The sequence below is a fragment of the Hippopotamus amphibius genome, chromosome 4 (genome assembly GCF_030028045.1).
Source record: "Hippopotamus amphibius kiboko isolate mHipAmp2 chromosome 4, mHipAmp2.hap2, whole genome shotgun sequence".
Taxonomy (NCBI): Eukaryota; Metazoa; Chordata; class Mammalia; order Artiodactyla; family Hippopotamidae; genus Hippopotamus; species Hippopotamus amphibius.
The window spans coordinates 131,698,451-131,725,497 of NC_080189.1; the positions used below are offsets into that span (position 1 = coordinate 131,698,451).

The 27,047-nt window shown below is 39.0% G+C and overlaps 1 protein-coding gene across 1 annotated transcript in view; it reads left to right on the forward strand.

Moving 5' to 3' along the window:
- Window positions 1-27,047, forward strand: part of SLC39A12 (solute carrier family 39 member 12) — a 78,997-nt gene that overhangs the window by 9,075 nt on the left and 42,875 nt on the right. Inside the window, exons 3-10 of the mRNA XM_057732778.1 lie at window positions 49-330; window positions 7,200-7,407; window positions 10,031-10,203; window positions 13,650-13,821; window positions 18,223-18,395; window positions 21,208-21,360; window positions 23,612-23,722; window positions 26,076-26,142. Coding sequence (XP_057588761.1) covers window positions 49-330; window positions 7,200-7,407; window positions 10,031-10,203; window positions 13,650-13,821; window positions 18,223-18,395; window positions 21,208-21,360; window positions 23,612-23,722; window positions 26,076-26,142 — 1,339 coding nt within the window. The remainder of the gene's footprint in view (window positions 1-48; window positions 331-7,199; window positions 7,408-10,030; window positions 10,204-13,649; window positions 13,822-18,222; window positions 18,396-21,207; window positions 21,361-23,611; window positions 23,723-26,075; window positions 26,143-27,047) is intronic.

Genomic DNA, 27,047 nt, shown 5'->3' on the forward strand with positions numbered 1-27,047 from the left:
TTCTGTTTTTTATTATTATTACTTTTTGTTTTCTATGTTTTTGCTCAGTGCTTTGAACCAGATGCTCTGTTACTAATAGCTGGAGGAGATTTTGAGGATCAGCTCAGAGAGGAAGTGGTCCAGAGAGTTTCTCTTCTCCTCCTTTATTACATCATTCACCAGGAAGAGATCTGTTCGTCCAAGCTCAACATGAGTAATAAGGAGTATACATTTTACCTGCACAGCCTTCTCAGTCTCAGGCAGGATGAAAACTCCTATTTCCTTTCACAGAATGAGACAGAAGATATTTTGTCTTTCACCAGGCAGTACTTTGACACTTCCAGAAGCCAGGTAAGAAAGTCAGAATTGCTAACTATCTCTGCTGCTAAGATACAGTCTCAGAGCATGATTTTTTGTCACTAATTTATTCCTAAGATACTCAAAAACTTCTAAGAGAGGTAAGTAGTTGTGGTTTTTAGTGATGGGATGTTAAGTGATGTAATTTAAAATTCTGAGTCGGAAGGGGGAAATGTAACGACTAATCATGTGAATGTACAAAAATATTTCCTTATTTTTTATTTTGTATAAAATAATTCAGAATAAATCTCAACAAAGCTGTTTTTTTTTTTTTTAAAGAAAAAAATAAAAGGGGAAATATAACAACTAATCAGTTGTCAGATGAGTTTTAGGTAGAAGCTGGGTGGGTGGGTGAGCAGGAGGACAGACCAGGTGACAGGGCAGCTCTGTTCTGAGTCCCTCTAAGCACTAAAGTGAGTGTGACTCATGGCTTTTGATCAGTCTCCAAGGACTGAACTATAGCAGTGAGAGTAGTGTGTCTGTTTGCCTTGCCTTCTGGCCGGGGAAGGAGAAGGCAGTAAGAGTTGGCAAGAGATGAATTTATCATTAGTTAGTTCCCCAAGGATGCAGCTTGCAAAAAGCATTATCCATGACAGTCAGGACAGGCATGATCTCTTTTGGGGCTTTTGATTGGTGCTTTTCAGGGGTCCCAAGTGCTTTTCTTTTCTCACAGCTCCCACTACTAGGAAACGGGCATCCTGTTGCCTTCATTACTATTCCAGCAAAAGCTGGCCTTTCAATTACCTTTTTTGCTTTCTGCTTTGCAATGGGAAGTTTGAACTGATAACGTTCTCTGAACATGAGTTTTTTTTAAGCCATATTTTCTTAAAGAGTCAATTGAGGAGCCACCAGCACATCTTGAAGAGTGTAGCAGGATGTGCTTTTTTTTTTTCTCTTGAATTATTCATTGACATGTGTCTTAGTCCATTTGGGCTGGTATAAACATAAATGCCATTAACTGGGTGACTTATAAACAACAGAAATTTATTCTCATAGTCCTGGAGGCTGAGAAGTCCAAGATCAAGATGCTGGGCAGATTTGGTATCTGGTGAGAGGCTGCTTTTTGGTTCACAGAAGATCATCTTTTTGTTGTGTTCTCACCTGGTCGAAGGAGCAGGGGAGCTCTCTGGGGTCTCTTATATAAGGGCACTAATCCCATTCAAGAGGGCTCCACCCTCATCCCCTAATCACCTCCCCAAAGCCCCACCTCCTAATATCATCATATTGAGGATTAGGATTTCAATATGTGAATTTTGGGGGGTAACACAAACATTCACTTTATAGCAACATATGTTGACAAATTTGATTCTTGCCCTCAATTCTGGTTTCTAGGAGTTCAAGGGTATCTGTGCAATAATGTTGCAACTTAATGCCAGCAAACGTATCCTCCAATTTGCTGTAAATAGGCTTAATTTCTCTTGCAATCAGCAGAACAAATGGAAAGCCTGTTTACTAAGGACTTTGTGGATATCACATCAGTAACCCAAATCTCATGGATCTCAAACTTTGGTTATGTTTTTTATTTCTATTTCCAATGGATAAAATGAGGTTCCTTTATAGAATTCAGTTTTCTGCTTAAATAAGGAGGTGTGCCTACCTAGAATTTCCTCAGTGCAACGTCTATGTAAGGATCGGTTTAAATTAGCCACTAGGATTTTAGTCATCCTATGTGCTACTGTCTTGATACAGATTAAATGCAAATGCAAAGCCAACACTTAAAGGCAGATGGAGTGTATATATTTAACGCAGATTTAGGGTTATCCAACACATACTGCAAATACCTGGGCTTCCGAATGTGTGTGAGATTGAACATTCCTAGGACAGAATAAACTAGTTCAATATTATATGTAGACCTACTTTATTCACCTATTCAGTCAAGAAGAATTGAGCTACTGATGAGTCATGGCCCTGTGCTAGGCCTTAGAACAACTGTTTTCTGGAAGATACCATTGCTTCCAGTTCCTAGGAAGGGTCCTGTGGCCCATGCCCTTGGCCTTGAATTCTCTAGGAAGTCAGTCAGTCCAGACTTTTGCAGGAGGCCTCTTGACACCTCACTGCAGGCTGCTGCTCTCTTTGACTGGAGGGTGTGAGGTCACAGAAGATATTGGCAGTCCAGACCCACCATGACTAGCATTTCCAAGTCTTGGTTTCATTGGATTCAACCTCCATAGGTCTCAAGCCACTAACAGCAGCTCCAGGTGGGCCTTAACCAGCTCACTAAGAGAAACCAGCTTACAGCATCATACCCTGATCTAGCCACCCTCCCTAATGGTCCAGACAGAGTCTGACCTCCCTCTATTCTTTCCTTCTCTTCCTAACTCTGGTTTATCTTCCTGACTCAATCTCTTAAGGCTGCCACCTCTGTCCATTTTTTCCACTCTTTTGCTGTTTCCGTGGTAAATGTACATGGTCCTCTACTAGCTCTGCCTCTTATATGGAGGACGGGTATTCGTGACCACATCCTAAGGACTTCGGGGTTGGAAGCAATGGTTAGAGTCCTTTGTCCTCAGTGGCACTTTGGGACCGTTACTCTTTCACACCCTCTGTGAAAAACTCACACCTCTATGAGGTTCACACTCTGTGTTATTCTAACTTTTCGTTGTCCTCCATGAATCTTCTGGCTACTTCTCCAAATCTGCTAAAATTCTGATAACTGCCTCTTGGCCTTCCATGCTGCTCCCTACCATAGCTGTGAGTAGGCTCTTGCCAAGCTCACCAATTACAAGCTTAAAAAAAAAATAAACCCAGGGTATTGAATATAGTTCCCTAAACCATAATGGAAAAGAGTATGAAAAAGAATATTATATATGTATATCTTAGTCACTTTGCGGTACAACAGAAATTAAACACAACATTGTAAATCAATTATACTTCAGTAAAATAAATCCAATCAGCACTCCCTCCACCCCCCCCCCCCCACCCATGTCACAAGAAGGCAACGTTGACATAGTGATCTTCCCTTGGTTCCTCCTTGACGAACATACTTCCTTCTTCACACATTCCTGTACCCTGTATTTCTCAGCAATCTCTGTCCTGCTCATTGCTCTCTCACTTTTGTCAAGTCCTGCCTCCATGAAGCTCTCTTTTGTTCACTGATTTCTGTCATCCCATAGTTTATGCTTTTTTCCCCCGTTCCTATCACCCCATCTTCTGTTTTTTTTTCCTCCCTTGTCCAGCTATTTTGTATCAAGTTGCTTTGAAAGATCCACTTGACCTGCCATCCCTTAAATCATGGTGTCCTCCTTGGCCCAAACTTTGGTTTTCCCTCTCTTCACTCTACATATTCTTGTCGAGTGAGATGCTCTCACAACATCAAGCACTCCTTAACACTGCTGACTTTCAATTCTGCTGCAAGCCAGCCCAGATTTCTCTTTTGAACCATCAACTCATGTATACACCCATCTTTCAAACATCTCCATGTGGATATTTCATTGGCACTTGAAAGTCAATATTAAAATCAAAAGTCATATTTCTATTCTGGCACCTGTCCTTTCTTCGGTGTTGCTTATGTAGCTCTTGAAATAGTCTCTACTTTGGCTTGTATAACTCTGTACATTCCTGGTTTTCTTTCTCTCTGACCCCTGTTTTCACCTATGCAGGCTCTTCTCTCTCTTTCTGTAGATTTTTTTTTTAATTCCTTATGCTGTATATTATATCTCCATGATTTGTTTATTTTATAACTCAAAGTTTGCTCCTCTTAATCTCTTTACCTATTTTACCCAACCTCCCACTCCCTCTGGCAACCACCAGTTTGCTCTCTATATGTGTAAGCTTGTCTCTCTTTTCTTTGGTTTGTTTTGTAGATTCCACACACAAATGAGATTACATAGTGTTTATCTTTCTCCACCTAATTTATTTCACTCAGCATAGTAACATTTTGTTGCAAATGGCAAGATTTCATTTCTTTCTCAGCCAGTATAACTCATGGCTGAGTTATATTCCTTTGTACATATGTACCACATCTTCTTTTTTTTTTTTTTTAAGCTCTTTCTTGGAATATAATTGCTTTGCACACTTGTACCAGCTTATGAGGTACACCAAAGTGAATCAGCTGTATTTATACATATATCCCCATATCCCCTCCCTCCCACCCTCCCTATCCTGGCCCTCTGAGGCATCACCCATCATCGAGTTGATCTCCCTTTGTTATACAGCAACTTCCCACTAGCTATCTATTTTACACTTGGTAGTGTATATATGTCTGTGCTACTCTCTTACTTCATCCCAGCTTCCCCTTCACCCCCTGCCCAACCAAACCCCATATCCTCCAGTCCATTTTCTGCATCTGCATCCTTATTCTTACCCTATCACTGGGTTCATCGGTATCCTTTTTTTTTTTTTTTTTTAGATTCCGTATATATGAGTTAGCATACAATATTTGTTTTTCTCTTTCTGGTTTATGTCACTCTGTATGACAGACTCTAGGTCTATCCACCTCATTACGTATAGCTCCATTTCATTCCTTTTTATGGCTGAGTACTATTCCATTGTATATATGTGCCACATCTTCTTTATCCATTCCTTTGTTGATGGGCATTTAGGTTGCTTCCATGTCCTGGCTATTGTAAATAGTGCTGCAATAAACATTATGGTACATGTTTCTTTTGGGATTATGGTTTTCTCTGGGTATATGCCCAGTAGTGGGATTACTGGATCATATGGTAGTTCTATTTGTAGTTTTTTAAGAACCCTCCAAACTGTTTTCCATAGTGGCTGTACCAGCTTGCATTCCCACCCACAGTGCAGGAGGGTTCCCTTTTCTCCACACCCTCTCCAGCATTTATTGTTTCTAGATTTTTTGATGATGGCCATTCTGACTGGTGTGTACCACATCTTCTTTATACATTCATCAATCAATGGACATTTAGGTTGCTTCCATATCTTGGCTATTGTAAATAGTGCTGCGGCCACTATGGAAAACAGTATGAAGTTTCTTCAAAAAATTAAAAATAGAACTACTAAATGATCTAGCAATTCCACTGCTGAATATTTACCCCGGGGAAAAAATCCCACTAATTCAAAAACAGCCCTGTGTTCACTGTGTATAGATTTTAAGCATTAGCACTCTTTCAGACATGGTCTTAGCCCACGTCATTCTATATGCTTTCTCCAGGGTAGCACATCTATACTTAAAGATGACTCACCACAGTGTATCTCCATCCCAGACCTCTCCCCTGGACTCCAGACCCACACAGACTATACATCTTTTCTTTAAGTACGTATTAAAGACACCTTACACTTAAAATATCCAAAATCAAGGTCATAAATCAACCCAACGAGACCCAATCTTCGTGTATCCTTTCACAGGTCAGCAAATAGCATTACCATCCAGTCAGATGCCCAATTAGAAATTTTATTTTCCAAATTTCTTCTCCTTTTATGTCTAGTTGGTCTCCAAGTCCTACTGCTATTACCTGCTGAAGAGATCCCTGACCTGATAAATTTTCTCCATTACCTTCATGACTGTCTTGTACCTGGACTGCTGTAATAGTCTTCTAACTGTGCTACGAGGAATCACTGACTCTCTTTCTGGTCTGTTTGTTCTCCACCATGTAGCCAAAGTGAATGGGTCCAAACACGCATCCAGTCCTATAACCCCCATTCCCATCCCTTGCTCAAAATTCCCCTTTTGCTTCTGGTTGATTTTAGGATTAAGGGCAAACTCCACTACATGCCAGCAGACCTTCAGCTTTCACTATGCCCCCCTCACTCCACCGAGTGCCTACTCCAGTGACGGTCCTCCTTCCAGCCCTTCATATCTGCCATCCTTCCTCTGGTCACAGAAACTTTGCACATGCTGTTCCTCCTGCCTGGACAGTTCCTTTCTCCCACTCCTTCAGATGTGTGTGTGTATGCGTGTGCATGTCAGAATCCCTGGGATGCCTTCTTAGGTCAAATTGTTGTCTATTTTTACATCACTGTACCATGTACCTCTCCTTCAAAGCCATTGCCAAAGCTATCAACTTACATTTGATTACATTATTGTTTTCTTAACGATGCTATATGTTAAGCTCCAGGGCAGGCAAGGAATGCCTTTAGTTTGGGTCACCATTGCATTTCCAGTATCCAGGGAAGTACCAGATATATAATGGGTATTTGGGGAGAATTGAGGGAATAGTGGGTATTACCCACTATACAGTTATACAGTTATACCATTGTACAGTTGTCAAACCCAGAAACCTGAGTCATTTTTGACGGCAGTCCTTCACATTTTCTTCCAAATCCTTTTGTCTAACTTCTTAATATTCTTCAAATGCATCTGCTTCTTTCCATCTCTAGTGCTACCATCTTAGTTCATGAGATATCTTGGATTAATCAATAACTTCTTAACTAGACTTCTTGCCCTCAAGTTCTAACCCTGTCAATCCACTTACTACTTTGCCACCTGAGTGACATTTCTGTAACCTACTTTATTGTATGATTCTCTTATTTATAATATTCAGGGGTTTCTCTGGAGATTTGCACTGTTGCATTAATTTCTGCTGTACAGCAAAGTGACTCAGTTATATAAATATGTGTGTATATATATATATTTGTTTTCATATTCTTTTCCATTATGGTTTATCACAGGATATTGAATATAGTTTCTTGTGCTGTACAGTAAAACAGTGAGAAAGGTTAGACAAATAAGAACCAGTGGGATGGGAGTTAGAAAATTCAGTGTCACAGCAAATGAAAGAAACAAATATTTTCCAGATGGAGCTCTATCTGAGACTAGAGAATGATGCAAGGCACATTCCCACAAACAGTTCAATCCTCTTTTAGAAGAACGATTCCTTGTCTTTAGGGGAGATCCTAGAGATGTTCTAAACAGAATAACGTCAGAAGTTAAAATTTTCTTTTTACTTTGTGTCTCATTTCAGTGTATGGAAACCAAAGTGCTGCAGAAAAAATCTGGAATCTCAAGCAGTGAAGGTGCCGATGAAAACACCCTTCCTCAGTTGGCGGCGGCAATCATCGCTTTGTCCCTCCAAGGTGTCTGTCTGGGGCAAAGAAACTTGCCGTCCCCAGACTATTTTACAGAATACATTTTCAGTTCCTTGAATAGTACAAATACTCTCCACCTATCGGGTAAGGATGCTTTTCATGAATTTCACTTCCAAGTCACACCTACTAAATATAAACTGCGCCCAAAACAAAGGCAGAAGCTTTGTGATGACTGACTGTGTCCAGGTATGTTTTAAACACCCTCTTTATCTCAGCATGTAATGAGACAGCCCAGGGGGCCTTTTCAGGGCACACATGCTATGATATTTATGTGGTGATAAGGCAAAAGTGTGCATTCAGCTCACTTGAGCAGGGATGATGGAATCGTGGATGGAGAGCAAGGGATGATCTGGTACTGGTACTAACTGAACACTTCCCTGTGTGGTACAGAGTGCTGGGCCAGGTGTGCCAAAGTATCGTGTATAAGAATAAAATAGTATTCCAAGTGGTGCAAGGGGCTTGGTAGCAGTTTGCTTGGAACCATAAAAGTAAGTCATTTAACATTAAATAAAAGTCCTGTAAAATACGCCTCCTGGTTACATTCGTGACTGCCAGCATTTCAAGGATCTGAGATAAAATAGGACGTCAGGAATGGAATCAGAATGTTTCTTTCACACATTTCTTTGTACTTGACAAGACATGGAGAGTGAAATGACTTATTTTTTTCATCTGCATCAGAACACCCTGCTTTGCACACACACCAAGGCGACATACTTCCTCTCTGGAAGTCACAACATGGAAGAGAAATACAGATTTTCCAAGGCACCAGCAACACCTTGATAATCTAGATAAATCTTCCAACCCTGAATGGGATCAAGAGCTAGGAGTCTTATGATTCCACACAGAACTTTCTCTGACTTGTTTGTCTAACCCACTGAATGACAGATGTGCTTTTCTGCAATTTGTTTGTGTTTGCTTTAAGAAATGAAAGAAAGAAATCTTTGTTAAGATGCAAGTTGAAGTATAATTCAGTCGTAGCTGTCATCACGAGGAAACAGGCCAGGGAAAAGCATGCTATGCTGAGAGTGATTTTGAATGTGACAAACAGGAATTGCGAAATTCAGATTTTGAGTGATTGAGTTTTAGCAGGACTGTTACCATGTCAACCAAAGGAATGCAACGATTCCACTTTTCAAATAAAAATATATGCCAGTTGAAGGCTCAGTCACTCTCGAAATAGGAAAAGCCATCAGACTGGAATACAGAATACAGGTAGAGGCAAGCTGTACTGTAAGATCAAGGCAAGGTGTCTGAGTATTGACCATCATGGACCCTGGATAAGAAAACCCACATAATTGTTTGTGAGAGGTTCTCAGTATCACCCATTTGAGCACAAAGCAGCCACATTTGCATCTGAGAACTCAGAATTCCATCCCATCTCAGTGCAATTAGATACTTATTCCACAGGCCCTAAGGCATTTTTTTTTTTTTCTAACAGCTGCCTCTGAGCTAGGGCTCTCCTGACACTGATTGCATTTTGGGGGTAGGAGGGAAAAAACTGTGCTATTTTTAAGTGTTTTTTAAAAAACGTTTTTATTATAGAGATTGTCAAACATAGACTTTCATATAATTTTGATCTCCTGATTGAAAATTGCTATTTGTTAATTTATTATTGTCATACTTTCCTTTAATTTCTCAAATATTATTCTTTTTAGTTCCCTGAACATACTTATAATGGCTGCTTTGTAGTCTTTGTCTGCTAAATCCAACATCTGGGAATACTCAGAGACTTATTCATTGACTGCTTTTTTTCCCTGACTCTGGGTCACACTTTCCCATTTCTTTGTAGGTCTCTTTCTTTATGTTGTTGTTGTTGTTGAAACTGGCCATTTAAAATAAAATATTGTAGTAATTCTAGTTTGTAATTTTTCTATGACTGATGGTAACATTGAGGAGAACACCAGAGATATTGTTTTCAGCAGTAAGAAGAGGAAAAAATCCAAAGAAATTCACCATTATACTCAATTATTCTCTGTATCAATCAGTTTTTAAGGCTGCAGCTGTACCAAGGGAAACCAAACTGCAGCCTGTAAACTGACCACCGTACCATAGTAGCATTAGAAAACAAGGTCTAGTTTGTCTCGATAATCTCAGCTCCTTTTCAATTCCTTTCTCTTTCCTGCATTAAACACTTAAGAGGAAAATGATTAGATTGACTTTAAAGTTATAGTTAATGTACTAAGGATGTCTAATGCCAAAAGGGAATAAATTTTCTAAGGATTAATTCGGTTTCATCTTTTGTTTACGTTTTTATGGGGAACGCGTAGAAAAAGATTTAGTTGACTTACCAGAAGGCACTCCATTTTTGGAGTTGCCCATTTCATCATGGTTCAGCCCTAAAACTTAGCCAAGATCTTGTGAGGGAATCAATGTCCATTTGAAGTGTGAAGTATAAATGCTCTTTATTCTTTTTTTTTTTTGGCCGCACTATGCGGCGTGTGGGATCTTAGTTCCCTGACCAGAGACTGAACCTGTGCCTCCTGCATTGGGAGTGCAATGTCTTCACCACTGGACCACCAGGGAAGCCCCTGAATGTTTTTATTCTTCTTCAGAATAAAACCTTGGCTTTTCATTAGAACTTAGAAATGTATCTAACTCATTAGATACTTAGTAAAATATCTATGCTGTGGCCATGTGACACTGTGATTATTCTGAAACTGGCCTGTCTTTATTCTATGTGACACCAGATTTTGTATGAAATTTCTAGAACTAGACCAGCTCCTCGACACTCTCTGGACTAAAAGTACCTGTATCAGAAAAGATAAAATCCATCTGCTTCGAAGGAAACAAAACAACCTAACAATCCATGATTGGGACTCCCCTAATCTGTCTGTATCCATGGACCCAGAATCAGATGATGGTCCAGTTTCCTGGGATCAGGTATTGTCATTATTCCTCTTGTACCATCATTTGCTACTGTCAAAGGAAGTAGCTGTGAACATTCTCTGAGAGTTGTAGAAAACTTGAAGGATAATGTAGATTTCCTTAAATGTAAAAATATTCTATTTCCACAGCGTGGGCAGGGCTTTTTGCTTTTACAAGTGGATCTCTATAGACATAAACTTGAGGCCAAGATATTTAGGAGGATGATATATCTTGCTTTTTCCTCCATTGGGTCCATATTGAATGCATGAATAATTAATTTGGCAAACATGTGAGCGTTTACTATATGCTAGTCACCATCGTGGGTTCCAGGGATAAAGAGCTGAACTAAAACAGGCACAGCTTCTATGGAGCAAACAGGATAGTGGGTGGATATAGACATTATATAAAAACTTACAATGATGAATGAACACTTTAAAGTTAGATTATGAAGATATTCCTTTGGAATCTGTGCAACAGAGAAATATTTGTATAGTAGGTAGAAGTGAGAAGGTTTTTGTGGAAAGGTGATGTGAGGCTATAAACATATTCATATTTTTATTTCCTAAAATTGGGTTCCAAAGTACATTCACTAGTCTACCTAGATAATTCTTGAAAAGGGGTGCTGTGGTCAAATCTCATTGGGAAATACTGAAGATGTATATTGCACTATAGCGTATTAACGTATCTGGGAGAGGTCCTGTCATAAATAAAATTCTTTGATCTTATTGAATCCAGCATTTTTCAGACTCTGTTACACATAGAAAACTTCCCTGCCCTCATCATTTAAAATCTTGTTTTATAATTTCATGCCTATAACTTTAGATCTGTAAAAGAGATACTTGTGTATTTTTTAGTAAAAGACAAAGATGGCAACTAGTTATCTCAACAGAAAAGAGTTTTTATTTATGAACTGGGATTTTGTTTATCGCTCCAGTGTAGGTGGGGAAGCACTTACTAGGATCATTCATGGGATAGTTAATTCCAAGTAGTCAACAAAGAATAACTATTAGTTTGGTTTATGCAACAAACTCCATCATCTCATTAATGTTCATTGATAATCAAAAAGATAAAACATACCTGTTTTACTACTATTATTATCAACGTGACGATTTGTTTACATAAATAACTGTGATCTTCATTAAAGGCTGTTACATGAAAAAATAAAATCTTAAAAAATTGATATTCCATGATAATGGCTTACATTTAATTAGTACATAAATACCATGTGTTAGACACTGCACAGTTTTACCTGCATTCTTCATGTAGCTATTACAACAACTATTTGAGGTTGGGTTATATGATTCCATCCTACAGATGAGGAAATTGACGCATGGAGCTAGTAAGTAGTTGCTTAATTTCACAGAAACTGAGGATATATACGTAGGTTGTCTGATAGCATATTCTGTACGCTTAACAACTATGCTATTGTTTGCGAAATGTTGACTTAAATAAAACTATTTTTGTTATTTGTATCTTGGATGAGTTAATATTCCTATTAAGCACAATCTGTATTTTAAAAGAGTAAAATTCCTTATATATTCCTAACAATAGTGAATGTTGTTCCTGTAAGTTATAAGTACCTGATTGGGCATTCTCACATATTCTAAAACTAGAAAGTATTCAGTGCCTTGACAGTGAACTAGGGAAAGATGCATGGCGTTCTATTTATGTTTATCTTTCTTCCCAGGAAGGCATTTTTCAATAAGAATATTTATTATGAAGGATTCATCATCAGAAGTTTGTTCTTAGTTTCTTTTTATTGTTGCCAATATTTTTAATGATAAAGTAATTCCGTCCCATGATTAATACATGATGCAAAAGAGACTATTGCCTTTGGTGTAAATTATTTTCACAGAGGGAAAAAAATCACAAGTTTAGCTTTCTGTTGCTGCTTCGTATAGTAGAAACCTTTTGGAGTTCTTGCCCAATCCCTTTCTGAGAAATGCCTTCCTCACCCACAGGGCTGGGTCCAGTGACTATGTTTGAACGGCATGGTCCTACCGCCTATCTTGGGAGCAAAACTGATGGAATCAAGTGGGCATTTGACTAAGAAAGCACATCGTGGCTTTGCTGAGCCAATCAGATCTGTCAGGACTTGCAGACTCAATCCAATCTTGGGTTCTTGGATGGAAAGGTCACTTTAGGGTCAGGACTTATATGGCCACGTGTTTATTGAAGAGAGAAGGACAGATTGTGAAAGGAAATAGATGTCTGCAGAGGGAAACAGAAAGGAGAAAATACTGAGCCCTGAAGAGAGAGAGAAAAATCTTTGGTTCTAATTTTTCAGCTTCCGGTTGAGTACCTCTTGAGATGTGGCTGTCCTTCCCATCTCAGACATCCTCTGTAAGCTTCATGCATCCTCCTCTTGGTGTCTGCTGGTTTAAGTGGGTTCTATTTTCATGCAACCGAACATCTCCCGATCAAGATAAAACTTTTTAACCTTCGGAATCATCCCAAAGGATTTTAATGTGGGAAAACTTGGCAAATGTGTCATCATTATTTTCTGATTAGCCATGTGCTTTTGTTTAAAATCCCTACTTTCTACAGCATGGCAAATCAGACAATCCTTGTATACACCACTGATTTTTTAAAGGTACTTTACTATAACTAAAAATCACACTGATTTTGCGTTGGGGTCTTATTTCAATAGAAGACAGCCATTTGTGCTAGTGAAACTATACACCCTTCTCATCCACATATGAAAACTTTTCAATGTAATTTTTGATAGATGGGATGTCTGCCCTTAACACTTCTGAAATGGACAAGTGCTTTGAGGCAATTTTTAGAGACCCGTTTCATCTGTTGTTTGTTACTACTTCTTATCTTATGAATATTCCCATCCAATATGAAAAAAACCCCAAAGATCTAGATAAAAATTAGTGAAATCAGTGGGCAAGAATAATGATTTCAATTGTTTTTGTGGTGAAAGGCTGTCAAGGGACAGAGATAGCTATGTCGTTTAGTATTTACATACCAGCAAGTTGACACTGCAGTCACTTTTAAAAATATTACTTTTACTGCTTTTGAAAATGCTTGTTGCCTACACAGGCTTATTAACTCAGAGAGTATTAAAGACGATGATCTCATCACCTGAGAGCTCCTGTTTATCCTATAAAGTTTTAGCTTTGTCCAACAAGAGCTTCAAGATTTCCTTAGGCTGCTGGTTAGAACACCATACAACACATTGTAAAACACAGCGCATCTTTTCAGGAAAGAAAAAAGTGTGCAGAACTGCTACAACAATGCTCAGAATGAAAGTGAGATACAGCTGCTTTCATCGGGGATGAAAAATAATCCTCGGGAATTATTTATGAACAAAAGTTGCAGGGAAACACAGAGAGTAATGGCTTCATGTGTTGACTTGAACCTCTCCATGTAGTCCTGACTCCTCCAGGATAGTTGTTGATGGTGAATTCGGCTCAGTGCTGAGATGGTAACAGCGTGTGTCCTTCCTCCTACAGACTTGCTTCTCCGCCGAGCAGTTGGTAGAGATATTTCTACAGAACAAGCTTTCACCCATTTCTAAGGAGGACTTTAAGCAAATGAGTCCAGGAATCATCCAGCAGTTGCTCAGCTGCGCTTGCCAGCTGCCCCAGGACCAACAAGCAAGGCTGGCACCCACCACTCTGGAGAGTAAGTTCTGGTTCTTCACTCAGAAAGCTAATAAATGCACACAACGTATGTAGTCATGATGGTGGATGAAGGATACATACCCCATACCAGGTACTGTTCTCAGTATTTTACATTGATCACCTCACAACAGTGCTACCAGCTAGAAATTACTATTTTCCCCACTTTATTTTTTTAAATAAACTTATTTATTTATTTATTTATTGGCTGCTTTGAGTCTTCGTTGCTGTATGTGAGCTTTCTCTAGTTGTGGCGAGTGAGGGCTACTCTTCATTGTGGTGCACAGGCTTCTCACTGTGGTGGCTTCTCTTGTGGCAGAGCACAGGCTCTAGGAGCATAGACTTCAGTAGTTGTGGCACTCGGGCTCAGTAATTGTGGTGCTTGGGCTTCGTTGCTCTGCAGCATGTGGGATCTTCCCAGACCAGGGATTGAACCTGCGTCCCCTGCATTGGCAGGTGAACTTTTAACCACTGTGCCACCAGGGAAGTCCCTATCCCCACTTTAGAGATGAGGAAACTAAGGCACATAGAAGTTAAGTGACTTGCCCAAGGACACACAGCTGGTAAGTGATGGAGTTGGGATTCAGATCCAGACAATCTGGCCCCACTACCTTTCAATGAGTATTTTATATTTTGTATATAACTTATATAAATCAATTTTGTCCTCTGTATTTGACTCAAGCATGGACCAACTTCAGAGTCCATAGTTGAGACGGGGCATGGTGTAAGAGAAAGAACTTCAGTGCTGGGATCAGAAATGCAGAGCTGAGTCACGCCTTCTATCAGCAGCCAATGCTGCGAGCTTCAGCAGTCTCTTTATTTCCCGAGTCTGTCTCTTTCCCTGCACAGTGGGAAGCAGTGACCCTACAGGGCTTCCTGTCCTTTCCCACATCATGGCACATATTAAAAAACGAAGGCACATTGGAGTAAACCAAAGAGGCCACTCTGGAATGGAGGTAACCAGTGCAGGGAGGTGCCAGCCTCCCAGCTGTGGTTGGCAGCCCCAGGAAGTGGAAGGGTTAATAGTCACTGTCACCTGTGACCCATAACATCATTGCAGTAGGTGAGCTCTTGTTAGACGTCACAGGATACCAGTGAAGTTCCAATGGGATAATACGCACAAAAATGCGTTCTGTCCATTTAAAGCACTTGATATTTAAAAGACAAAAAAAAAATATTGTGGCTTAAGAACATCTACAATGGATAGTAAAAATATGACAGTTAACCGTATTTAAAATGTTACCACTGATCGGAGGGACTTCCAGATTTTTCAGAACTGCTTTTCTTTCTCTTTGAGGTAATCTGCAATGCCATCATAGCAGAATTGTTCAGTTACTTATTTCTGACTCATAATGGATTCCACATCAGGTGGCTCATTTGAAGATTGTGAACCAAAACACGCCAGGCCTATGTATCTAGGACTCTACATCCACTGAGAGGAAAAAAGCTTCATTAAAAGTGAGCAGCTCAGTAATTCAATACCTTGTGGTCAGTGATGGCTCAAAAATGGATGCAGGGGACAGAACCGTGGTACCTAGGAGCTCTCATGTTTGTATTTGCCCTCCCTGGTATGATGTCTGGTCACACATGCCAGTTGGAAACAGGGTTCTGGACTGAAGATCCATGAAAAAAGCTTTATCCCCTTTTTAATTAACTTCTAGACCCTTCTGGGAAATAGTTTTCCTGAGAAAAATCCAAACCAGTCATACTTACTAAAGAACCTAGCAGAACGTCACTGTCCTCAATTTAAAATGTTGCATCGTATAACTCAAGAGAAAGGTTTGTGTTGTTGGCCTTTTGAAATTACAGGAATATATGATGTTCAAGAGAGGGAGACACAGGGAGACATTATTAAGAACACAGTGTTCCGAGCGCTGAAACTCAACCCTTAAGCCCCAACGTCAATTGAATTTCCAGGAAAAGAATGGTACGGCAGTGTAGAAATCATTTCAGACTTATTAACAGAAGCTGCTCAGGACTGGCTAAGAATTTAGTTGGTAGGTCCAGTTCTGTCTTAAGGATGGGAAAGATTTATGTTGAATCTGACCCCAATCAAGATGCCGAGACACTGTGTAGAGAACTAGAGTAACACAGCAGAGTCTGGTGGCCACGGAAATCAGAGATTTTATGGTTTGCAGACTGTTCTTGCCGCAGAAGAGCAGGTAAAACTGACTCACAGAAGACCTAGAAAGATTTACAAGCTCTCAAGGAATGAAACATCCTTTCTCTTCCCAAACCACACTGGAGCTGCCCTTGGGACAAAGGGGAAAGTAGGAGAATTTGAAGAACTTGAAACGCTGCCTTTTGCCTGGGAAATGTCAGCCCCTAGTTTGTCCTTGTGAGTTCTTGACATTTTCTGATGTTTTGTAGCCACCATAAAAATGTGGCAACTTTGAACTTTATTAGGCACCCAGGTGCTCATGTTAAACTTCAAATGTCTTTAATTTATGTGCTAGTTGAGAAGAATCACTTTCCCACTCAGAGTCTATGTGTGGAAGAATGGGATGTGAAACTTGGTTAAATATCTCTAGGGATTTTTAAATAACATATGTATTAAATTAGAGCAAAATAAAACCTCTAGGCAGGTGTATGGTCATTCTGAACTATTTTTTTTTAATGTGGTAAAAAAATACATGAAATTTACCATCTCAATCCTTTTAAGTGTACAGTTCAGCAGTATTAAGTATTTTCACCTTGCTCTGCTGCAGATCTCTAGAACTGTTCATCTTGCAAAACTGAAATTCTATATCCATTGAGCAACAGTCATTTTATAGAGATTCCCTAGCAGCAAAGCAGTAGTGGTGAGAGTGGGAAAAATCAGTGTGAACGTTTTTTGCCTCCCCTGAGTACGCTACCAACATAATTTTAATGTTCAATCTCTGTATAATTTAGCGCTTATAATTCAGTAGGGGTCCTCTTCACACCACAAGCCTCTTACCATCTTATCAGCTAGTGTCATTAATATGATCTACCGTAGACAGTGAATGTCCCAGAAAAGGACGAGAATGATGAGGATGGAACATCTTCAGTTATAACAAATTTTAAGATGGTAGTTTCTTAAAATCCATCTTAATATGGGCTTTAAGTACAATAGTACGATAGCTGAGCTGTTTGATTTATTGTCTATCTGTAGTCACAAAAGGAAATGATAATTTGTTTGTTATGACCTACCTTCATTGTTTACAGACTATTTGGCGTGAACTTGTTAGTAACTTCTAAATAAGTTGAAACAGAGTATTTGCTCTGAATATCTGCAACTAAAGGAAAATGGTGTGTGAATACTCTTTATCCCCAGATCATGTATACTTGCCTCTGAAAGCCTTCTTTTTTTTTTAATTTATTTTGGCTGTGTTGGGTCTTTGTTGCTGCGCAAGGGCTTTCTCTAGTTGTAGTGAGTGGGGGCTACTCTTTGTTGCGGTGCATGGGCTTCTCAGTGCGGTGGCTTCTCTTGTTGCGGAGCATAGGCTCTAGGCGTGCAGGTTTCAGTAGTTGCAGCACATGGGCTCAGTAGTTGTGGCGCATGGGCTTAGTTGTTCCACGGCATGTGGGATCTTCCCGAACCAGGGCTCAAACCCATGTCCCCTGCATTGGCAGGCAGATTCTTAACCACTGCACCACCAGGGAAGTCTCCTGAAAGCTATTTTTTTCTCTTTTAATCTTTCTCTTTCCTTTCTTCCTTTACTCTTTTATTTCTTCTCTCCTCCTACAATATTTGTTTCTGTTTGAATAATTGTGTAAAATTGCACTTTCTGAGTATTTTTTAAAAATCTAGAAGCTTAGAAATTGGAATAAATTTTAGGGGTTATAAAAAATTATTGCAATAAATCAAAATGTAGGCTGTCCAAATTTATATTATCATCCATTACTCATTCATTGATCAGTTTTTACCAATACAATCACTTGTTTTAGTCACTGAGAATAATAAACACTTTTGACATTACAAATGATCTTGAGAATTTGGGGAAGAAAGTACTCATTTTGTCCACAAATATTGATCTACAATGGCCCAAACTATATGCTTCCTTCTGTAACATTGCTTCCTTGCCTTTGAAAGGTTTAAATGTGATTAGATGACAAATATTACCAGTGTCTGTCAGTGGAGATTGTAGTTTAAAGTGAGGGAAATTATTTTCTTTGGGGACAGGAGGTAAGCTAGTACCTTGCTTGCTACAGTGATTTTTTTTCATAAGGGGTACTCAGGGTAACTTCAAAGCAACAGGGTAATTTGGTCAGTCTTTTCATTCTTTTCCTTATAAAACCTTAAAACCTTTCACCCAGTATAGCACTCACAGAACAATTCCGTATCCCTATGCATTGTAGTATAGGATGGATTCTTCTGGTGTGTTCGCTGACAGGGGCCCTCACAGGGGGCTCTGACGGGTGTTGCAATCTCCTTCTGACTCAGAATATGGCTACGGCACCATGGCAGTGACGGTGCTCACACTGGGCTCCATGCTTGGGACCACCCTGGTCCTTTTCCACAGCTGCGAGGAGAACTACAGGCTCATTTTGCAGCTGTTCGTGGGCCTGGCTGTTGGGACACTGTCTGGGGATGCTGTGCTCCACCTCATCCCTCAGGTAAGCTGCTGTTTTCTGTTTCAGGCGGAGTGGTTCTAATTTCTCTTTCCTTTGAGCCACTGGAGGTGGTTATGCAGAATTTCACAGTGACTTGGATGCATCGATACAGTGGCCAGTGTTTTCCTTGGGAATTAGTATTATTTCCCCAAAGCTCTTATAGGATAAAAGAGATTAGATTCACCATGTTATTTTTGAAATGAAAAAATATGTGATCAGATATAGGTTCCTCTTAGGAAAAATTCAGGAAGTGTACGTATCTAGTTCATGTTTCGCCATATGATGGTATAGACAAACCCGAACAAACTTTTTGGCCAACCCGATAAATAAAAATGAATGGGCTGTAAGATGTACTGGTTTTTCTCCAGTGACCCCCAACCCTCATCAGATCCATTCTCTGCCCTTCTCTGCTGTCTTTTCTGCCCCAGGAGATTGCAGCCCCTCAGCTCCCTTGCAGGCTGTATGGTTTGGGTTCCCCCAAGGGGGGCACAACAGAGAAGCCAGGGCAGGAGGAGAGAGTGGCAGGGGTATTTCTTCCCCGTTCTCTCGCTCCGGCACTGGCTCTAGATACCTGCAACATTACCGCATTTGATTACCTGCAGTATTACAGCTCCAGCTCCTGCAGGAAGCCTCCTTCCTGACTTCATCTCCCACTGAGCTTCAGTAACATTTATTTCCAACCTTTGCCCTTTGCCCTTTCAGCCCTAAAAGTGGTCACGGTTTCTTGGGGTTGCTAGTTTCCGGGTGTCCCATCATCCCTCATTCATACCCTTGACACCTGCCCACGCCTCTGTCATAGACCATCATTAACCTCTGCATTTGAACTATCAAAAGGAAGTTCTCTTTCTTGCCCAATTATTAGCGTCTAGATTTCCTTTAAGAAACATGCAAGCTCCAGGAAGCTGGCTCTTTGCTGAAGTCTCCGGAGACTCTTTATTTGTCAGAAATGAAAGGATTAGGACCAGACATGCAAAGAGTTCAGCGAGAAGGGTCTTCAGATGAGGTTATTCATTCCTTCTGAAATCTCTTATGATGGATAACGATAAGCAAATGATTTCCCCGACCTCTCTCAACGTCTGAGATGTTAAAATTTTCCACAAGCCTCTGGCAATTTCCTACAGGGTCCCTCTTGTTGCTTAGAGGCTCAAACATTATTAGATGTTCTGAAAATTGCTAAGTGAGCATTGGAGAAATGAAACAACCCATTATGAGTTTTAATTTCCCTTGTAATCTAATTTTCTGGAAATATTTCAGGGCTTACTGGCCTGAGCAGTGCCCAAAGCCTGTTTCTAGGTTACTGCAGTGGGTGCAGGGCTGTTCACAGCCCAGGACCCCGGGAAATAGCCGCAGGATCTCGAGGCTGCCTGGGTCTCCCCCAGTGGGAGAGCACACAGCCTAAGGCAGCAGGGCTGGACGTGTGGGGTGGGGGTGCTGTCCACCGACCCTGCAGAGACATGTTACAGAGGGGAGCTTCTCTGGGTTCCACTTAGAAGGCAGTTGCTTTACTTGAGAAAAGAGAGGAAGACAAAGGTTATTGGGACGAGGAAGAAAGGTGCAGTACAAGTGTGGTGGAAAGCTGGAAAAATCAGTGGTTCCTGAATGGGGTCCAAGGCAAGTGTTTAAAGGTCTGCACAGAAATGAGAAAAATCCCACTGTCATGATTTACTCTTTTATCTAGCTAAATTGATTAAAGATCTACATTTTCATTCTGAAATTGTGAGGTTTTCCTCTGTTTTCTTTGTGACATTACAACATCCTCTGTTTTGTGACATAACGGTAATTCCAAATACTAGGTGGTTGTCCTTCAATGTCTTTACCCTAAGAAAAAGTGGACTAATGTGTATATGTTTTTAGTTATGTCCATACACTCAATGTGTATATGGAGACCCATACACATACCACACATGTACACATATGTATCAATACATGTATGTGTACATACATAAATATCTATACGCATATTTACATGAATATACACACACATGATTTCTTCCTTCTTTTTAAAATTTAATGGTCAGTAGCATCCCAAATGTGGAAACCAGTGAGCTATTTCCCAAACTCTCTTCTCCTGGAGAGGGAATATGATACATTACGATCTACTAGCTCACAAGAAATCAGGAGGTCAGCCAATGGAATGAGTCAACTAGAGGAAAATTCTTAGTGCTTTTCTAGTATCCTTTTGTATCCCAGAGAGCTGACCATATTGCTGGGCATATAGGATGCACTCGATGGAAAAAGTCTTTCAGGTGGATTTCTTAGTTATTTGGACGCTTATTAAAAGCTTTCTTTAATTGCAAGGGGGCATGGGGAAAATAAACCCTGGATGATATGTATCTTTATATGAGGGTGAGTCAAAAATTATCCGCACTCTGGTTATGTTAAAACTTCTATAAATTCTACAGCCAGAGGGTGGATAATTTTTGACTCCCCCCGCGTATTTGTTCTGAGTATAAAAAAATCCATTTGTTATAAAGCATTGCTGTGCAAATAGGGACGGATTGAACTGAAAAAAATTCAGCTAAAGGACTGAGAATGTATGAAAATTTAGGCCACTTGCTGAAATACGCTTAGGCTTTATTCTACTCATTAGCAAAAGCTAGTCAAAGCTCCCCTTTCTTTTCTCACATCTTTTTTGACCCTGATTAAATCATATAGTGGAAGTATTCATACATCTAAAAGCAAACTGGGCTTTGAATGAATTCAGGTGTTGTCTTGGGTTCCCCAGCATGGAAGTTGAATATATTTTCAACAATGGGCCTACTGAATAATATTTAAGTCATCAAAAGTTGTTTCTATCCCTCTCTTTTCTTTTTAGGTTCTTGGTTTACATAAGCAGGAAGGCTCAGAGTTAGGACATTTCCATGACATCAAGGGCCATGTTTGGAAACTGTTGGGATTAATTGGAGGCATCCATGGATTTTTCTTAATAGAAAAATGTTTTATTCTTCTTGTATCACCAAGTGCCGAGGTATATTTTAAATTTTATTTATCTTTTGCTTAATGGTTTTATGATATTTGTCTTTTATTTCAGAACTGCTTGTTCAAAAGTAATTGGCATTTCATGAGTTTGTCGGCGTAAGGAATGGGGCTCTGATTTCCAGAACACACAGATCCTTCTGACGGATGGCTTCCCTACAAAAGCATGATTATTAATTTTTCTTTTTCTCTTTTTTCTTTTTTCTTTTTGGCTGTGCCATGTGGCTTGTGGGATCTTAGTTCCCCGACCAGGGACTGAACCCAGGTCCTCAACAGTGAAAGTATGGAGTCCTAAACACTTGACTTCCAGGGAATTCCCTAATTTTTCAAATATCTGTTACTGGCCCATTAATATACTTTTTACAACCTTCTATTTGACCTCCCTGGCTAGTTTAGAAGCAGGAGAATATTTCATATCTGAGAATGAGGGCATTTAAAGGCCTAGCTACCAGCTTGTGTTTGGGGTATCTTAACCCAAAACAAATGAACAAGGAAACAAAAACTTTGAAAATTCCCAAAATTATGCATCATTTTCTATCTTAAGGACATTGAAAATTATGAAAATAAGAAGCTCAGGAGTGGAAATTCCAGCAAATCTTTTTTTCAGCTTGAATATGTGCTTTCATCATGCTTGTATTTGATCAATTTCTACATATATGATGAAATGTAAAATGCAGTGTGGTTTAGTTTTAGATTTTGTTTCTTTTTGCTCTAATATATTATCCTATAAGAAAAATAGATGAACAGTTTTGTGGGATGGTTAAAAATGTAAATGCTTGTAGAAAAAAACCAAAAAACAAAACTCCCAGAGACTGAAATAAACTTTCCCTACAAAGTCCTGGCATTCTGCAGTCTTCATGGTTTTCCGCTTATTCCCTGACTTTCTGACTGTTCACATACTATAAAATGCTTGTGCTCAGGGCAAACACTAGTAGTCTTTTAAAATATCAGCACTTGTTGTTTATTATCTTTCCTAGATTTATTCAAAAATTCTATTTTATGCCTCCAAAATAAAGTGGCTTATGGAGGGAGAGAGGGATGGTAGGTGGATAAAATAGGTGTAGTAAGATGTCAATGGTAGGATCTAGGGAGTGAGTATCTGAGTGTTGACATCACAATTCTTTTAGCTTTTTTTTGTATATTTGAAACTTTTCCCAGTAAATTTATTTTAAGCAAAATTTTGTAAACATTTTCTGTTTTAATGTATCCGGGTTGTTCTTTGGCCTGGGGTCCAAGCTAGGATGCTATAGTAATTCAGGAATTAGGAATGGCAGTTTCAATCCCAACACTTTCTCTAAAAATTCAGGAATTTAACCTCCACAAAAGGAGTTCTAATCTAAGCAAGCATAGAAGACGATAATGAGATCTGCGTTTACACACGATAGGCTGGCCTTCATGGACTGGGAAAACTAATTTCCGAAGCCACCGTATCAACTTATGCATAATAATTAGGAATGTAGCCAGATGGAAATGAGTGAAATAAATTCTGAACATCCAAAAATTATACTTTTTTCAGATTGTCCTTGGATTTGTCAGGGAACTTAAAATGTCTTAACATAATTTTAAGATTCATGATACTGTGTAAAATAAAAAAGGAATGTGAATATTTTAGAAGCTACAAGTACTGTAATTGGTGAATATCTTTCTGGAGATATTCATTTAGTAGTTGTAGGGTACAATATAGTTTCAATGATCCTCCTTTTGGTATCTCCATCAGAAAGAGCTCACAATTTAATTTTGCAGTAAATAAAAAAGACAATATAAAAACTATCACTGTTCAAGCTTTTGTAAATCATGACTAGAAATTTTGAGGTTGCATTCTTTTTTTATGGAAGAATAGTTGATTTACAATGTTGTGTTAATTTCTGCTGTACAGCAAAGTGACTCAGTTATACATACATATATTCTTTTCCATTATGGTCTGTCACAGGATATTGAATCTAGTTCCCTATGCTATACAGTAGGACCTTGTTTATCCATCCTCTATATGTTAGTTTGCATCTGCTAACCCCAAAGTTGAAGTTGCATTCTTAAAGCATTTAGACTATGCATGATGTTTCCGGGCAGTCCTGTGCTTCTCCATTTTAGCAAGAATTTATCGTGATGAAATTCTCCCAGTAATCTTTTGGTGTCATCCATCCTTTTGGCCAATAAGCAAAATGTTAAATAGAACTGTGGAATTGATAAAGGCTGTACCTGTGTCCTTCTGGCTTCAGCACTAATTTTAAACCATCCTCATCCAGCAGGACGTGTCATTGATTAATGGGCACGTAGCACATTCCTGCCATCTTGCATTCAACTCTGAATTAAGTGACCAGTCAGACAGAGGCAAATCCACTTCAACTATCCAGTTGGTAGGTTACTGATCTGAAGTATTCTAGTGATTTGATTACCTTCTTTCCTTAATTCCTTGATAAATAGATGAAAATCAGTAGGATAGATAATAGAATCCACTCCTGATTTGCCTATTCTTGATCATGACAAATCCTATTTGCCAAACTTTGCCAAGCACCTGAAGGCTGTTTTAAAGGGGAAAATACATTTCTGCAGATTCAAGTCACTGCTCTCTGCACGACTTTGAAACACATGTGGATCAGATTGATATAATATACATATTTTCCATGACAAAAGTCTTCCTTATGAATTCTGAAAACCCAATCTCCAATCAGGTTCAAAACAATATTCCCCTTCTAATTCTTAAAGTCATAAGTAAAGGGACAGGAAGAATGTGAAAGTATACATATCACAGTTAGAAAACGTGACTTCTACCATGGCCTTGGGGGAGGAGGTAACAGTTCGAGGGTAGATTCCTGAGGAGACAGAGGTAAGCTATTCCTGAGACAGTAACCTGGCAAAACACAAGTCTGGCAGTAGATTGCAGAGCTAGAGTTAACTCAAGGATGTGAACAAAAAACATTTCTTTAAAATAATGTTTTTAAAAGCCTTATTGTGTTTATTGTTCAGATACGTCACATATGGCTTGAAAGAAGATAACTTCAAGCTGAGATTAGGTTTTTGTTTTATTTTGGTTTTGGGCCACACCCTGTGGCCTGCGGGATCTTAGTTCCCCAACTAGGGATTGAACCCAGGGCCCATGGCAGTGAAAGTGCCGAGTCCTAACCACTGGACCACCAGGGAATTCCCTGAGATTAGTTTTTAAGTGGCTTTAATGCTGCCCTCATTCCTTCTATGTGAATTAAGGGCCCGGAGCCCCAAGATGCAAACTTAATGAGTTTAGAACGATTTGACTGCACTAGCTCACTAATAATATAGTCACCATTTCTTTTGTTATTTAAGCTGCAAGATCAACCTAAAGACAAATGGAAATAATACGAACGTTTAGGATTGTTTGACAGGCTCAATTTCCTGTTTTTTAAGGAAGGAGAGAAACTCACAAATCTTTCCAGTCATCAAAGGAGTCTTAGATGTTTGTCTCAAAATTCCTTTACATAGTGTGACAATATATAGCTTTCTGGGGGAAAAAAAAATTCTGGAATAGATATGTGAACTATCTTTTAATAGAACTATAGAGTCTTTTGATTATAATCAGAATTTTGACACAATGTAATTTTAAAAAGCCCACATTTTCCTTTTGTTTCTAGATTCACCAATTTCAGGCAAGAGGCCTGTCTACCTCCTCTAATCCTGTATCCTTCAGATCCTACCTTCTCAGCCATCCTTCTCCAAAAATAGCCTATCTTGACATCTTTTGAATAACTGCTGTTATTCTAACATGTGAATGTTAAGTTTACATCCTCTGTTTTACATTTAAAAAAAGATGCTTATGTCTCACATTAAATTTGTCTCAAATTTCCCACAATTGGGGGTAATATGAATATGCTTCTGAAAGGACATCCCCCATGGGTAGATAAGAAGTATTCTTTTCACATAATAGAATAAGAATCTGAGGCCTAGGGAGGGAAGGGGGGAAAGTGACTTTCCTGAAATCGTCAGTCTCTGAAATAAAATCACATCATCTCAACTTGTAGAGAAGTCAATTTCAAAATCTCACTTCCCTGTCATGTGAAAGGATGAAAAACCTTTTCAAATGTATTGTAGTCATCTTTTGTAAGTTTGTTGATCTACTTTGTTAAACAACACAATTTAAGAAAGTAGAAAAATATTCTTGAAATGGGGCAGGAAAACAGAATAAAAAACAAATTATTTCAATAAAGTATCCTATCACATAAAAAAAAAGCAGCAAGATTCTTTTTACTGAATGGAAAGGCAACAAAAACAGCATCTTCTGCTATGCTGAACAAAAGGAGGTGTTGGAATTGCGAGGGTTTCTTCTCCACCACCTACTGTATTTAAAAATCAGACGGTGAACCCTAGATCCACAGTCTGCCACAGAGAAGGGCCAACTTAGGTCAAGAATCCAGCATCAAGAATCATTTTTTTCTACAGCTTTTGGGTTTCATAAAGGCTTCCATAATTTAAGAGTGAATTACAGACTATCTAGGTAGCCTCCAGCTCTCTGTGGAAGCCTGAGCTACGTAAGAGTGCTATTTTCATCTAAATGTAGACAGTGGGAAAATCGTGCTTTGCAGTCTCTCGGCTCTACCTTCTATGTCTATCTATGAAACTGAGGAGTTCCCATATACTCCAGAGGGTCAAAAATGTCTTTTGATAATCAACATGTTTCATTTTTCAATAAAATGACGACTATTGCTTATGTTTCATCTTTTATTTTTTAATTTAAAATAGAAAGGCCCAGAAGATGCACAGGCAGCTGAAATTCCTATAGGCAGTATGAACGCCCCCAACAGAACACGTGAGTACCAATTTAAAAAATCAAAACATTAAATACAGAAAGCGCCACAGAGAAAGGCTACATCTGTTTTGAAATAAATATGTCAAAACCATGTACATTTCATACTGGGTATGTATTTCATTACTAAAACCTTTGCAACGAAATTTTTAATAAAAGCTCATTCCTATCAGTCTTTGAAACCTAGTACATGTTAATATCAACTTTACTTCATTCTTTAAAAATGTTTTTCCCAATAGCTTAAAACTGATCCTCTGGAAACTTCTATTAGTGTAAATACTTATGTGGTTATCGAGGCTCTTTTAAAATCCTGCTTACATGATGATTTGAACCTTTCACTTCCCATGAAGTCTGGAGACATTATTGATTTTTTACCCTCTGTCACAGTCTACTGATAATTCATCACAAAGGTCTATCTCCTTTGTGATATTGTCATTAAGATGGTGGAGTTCAAGTCAGTACTATCTTTTTATTTACATCTTATGCTATAAGTCATTTGTTTGTATACTTTGCATGCAACCTTTTGCTTTCTGTGATTTTCCCTGTTTCTGAATTTGAGTTCCCAGTTTTAAATAGGACTGTATTCCCTTTTGCTCGTGCTTCTGAACAATTCTTAGAACTTTTTATATTTTTTTGGCCTGTTTTGGTTTTCTTCAGGTGCTCCTGAATCTTTGCTCCATTTTTCTCACTGATATCACCCTTTTGTAAACACACTTCTCAGTGTTTTAATGTTAAGCAGTCATGATGAGTTGTTCCCATTTTGCCAGAAGTTAGTTACCTAAGAAGAAAAAGAGCTATTTATTGAGTATTTATTATATGCCAGGCACAATGCTAAACACGTGACCTGGATTATCTCATGTAATCCCCTTACACTTTACTGAAGTAGGAATAGTTAGTATCCAGATTAT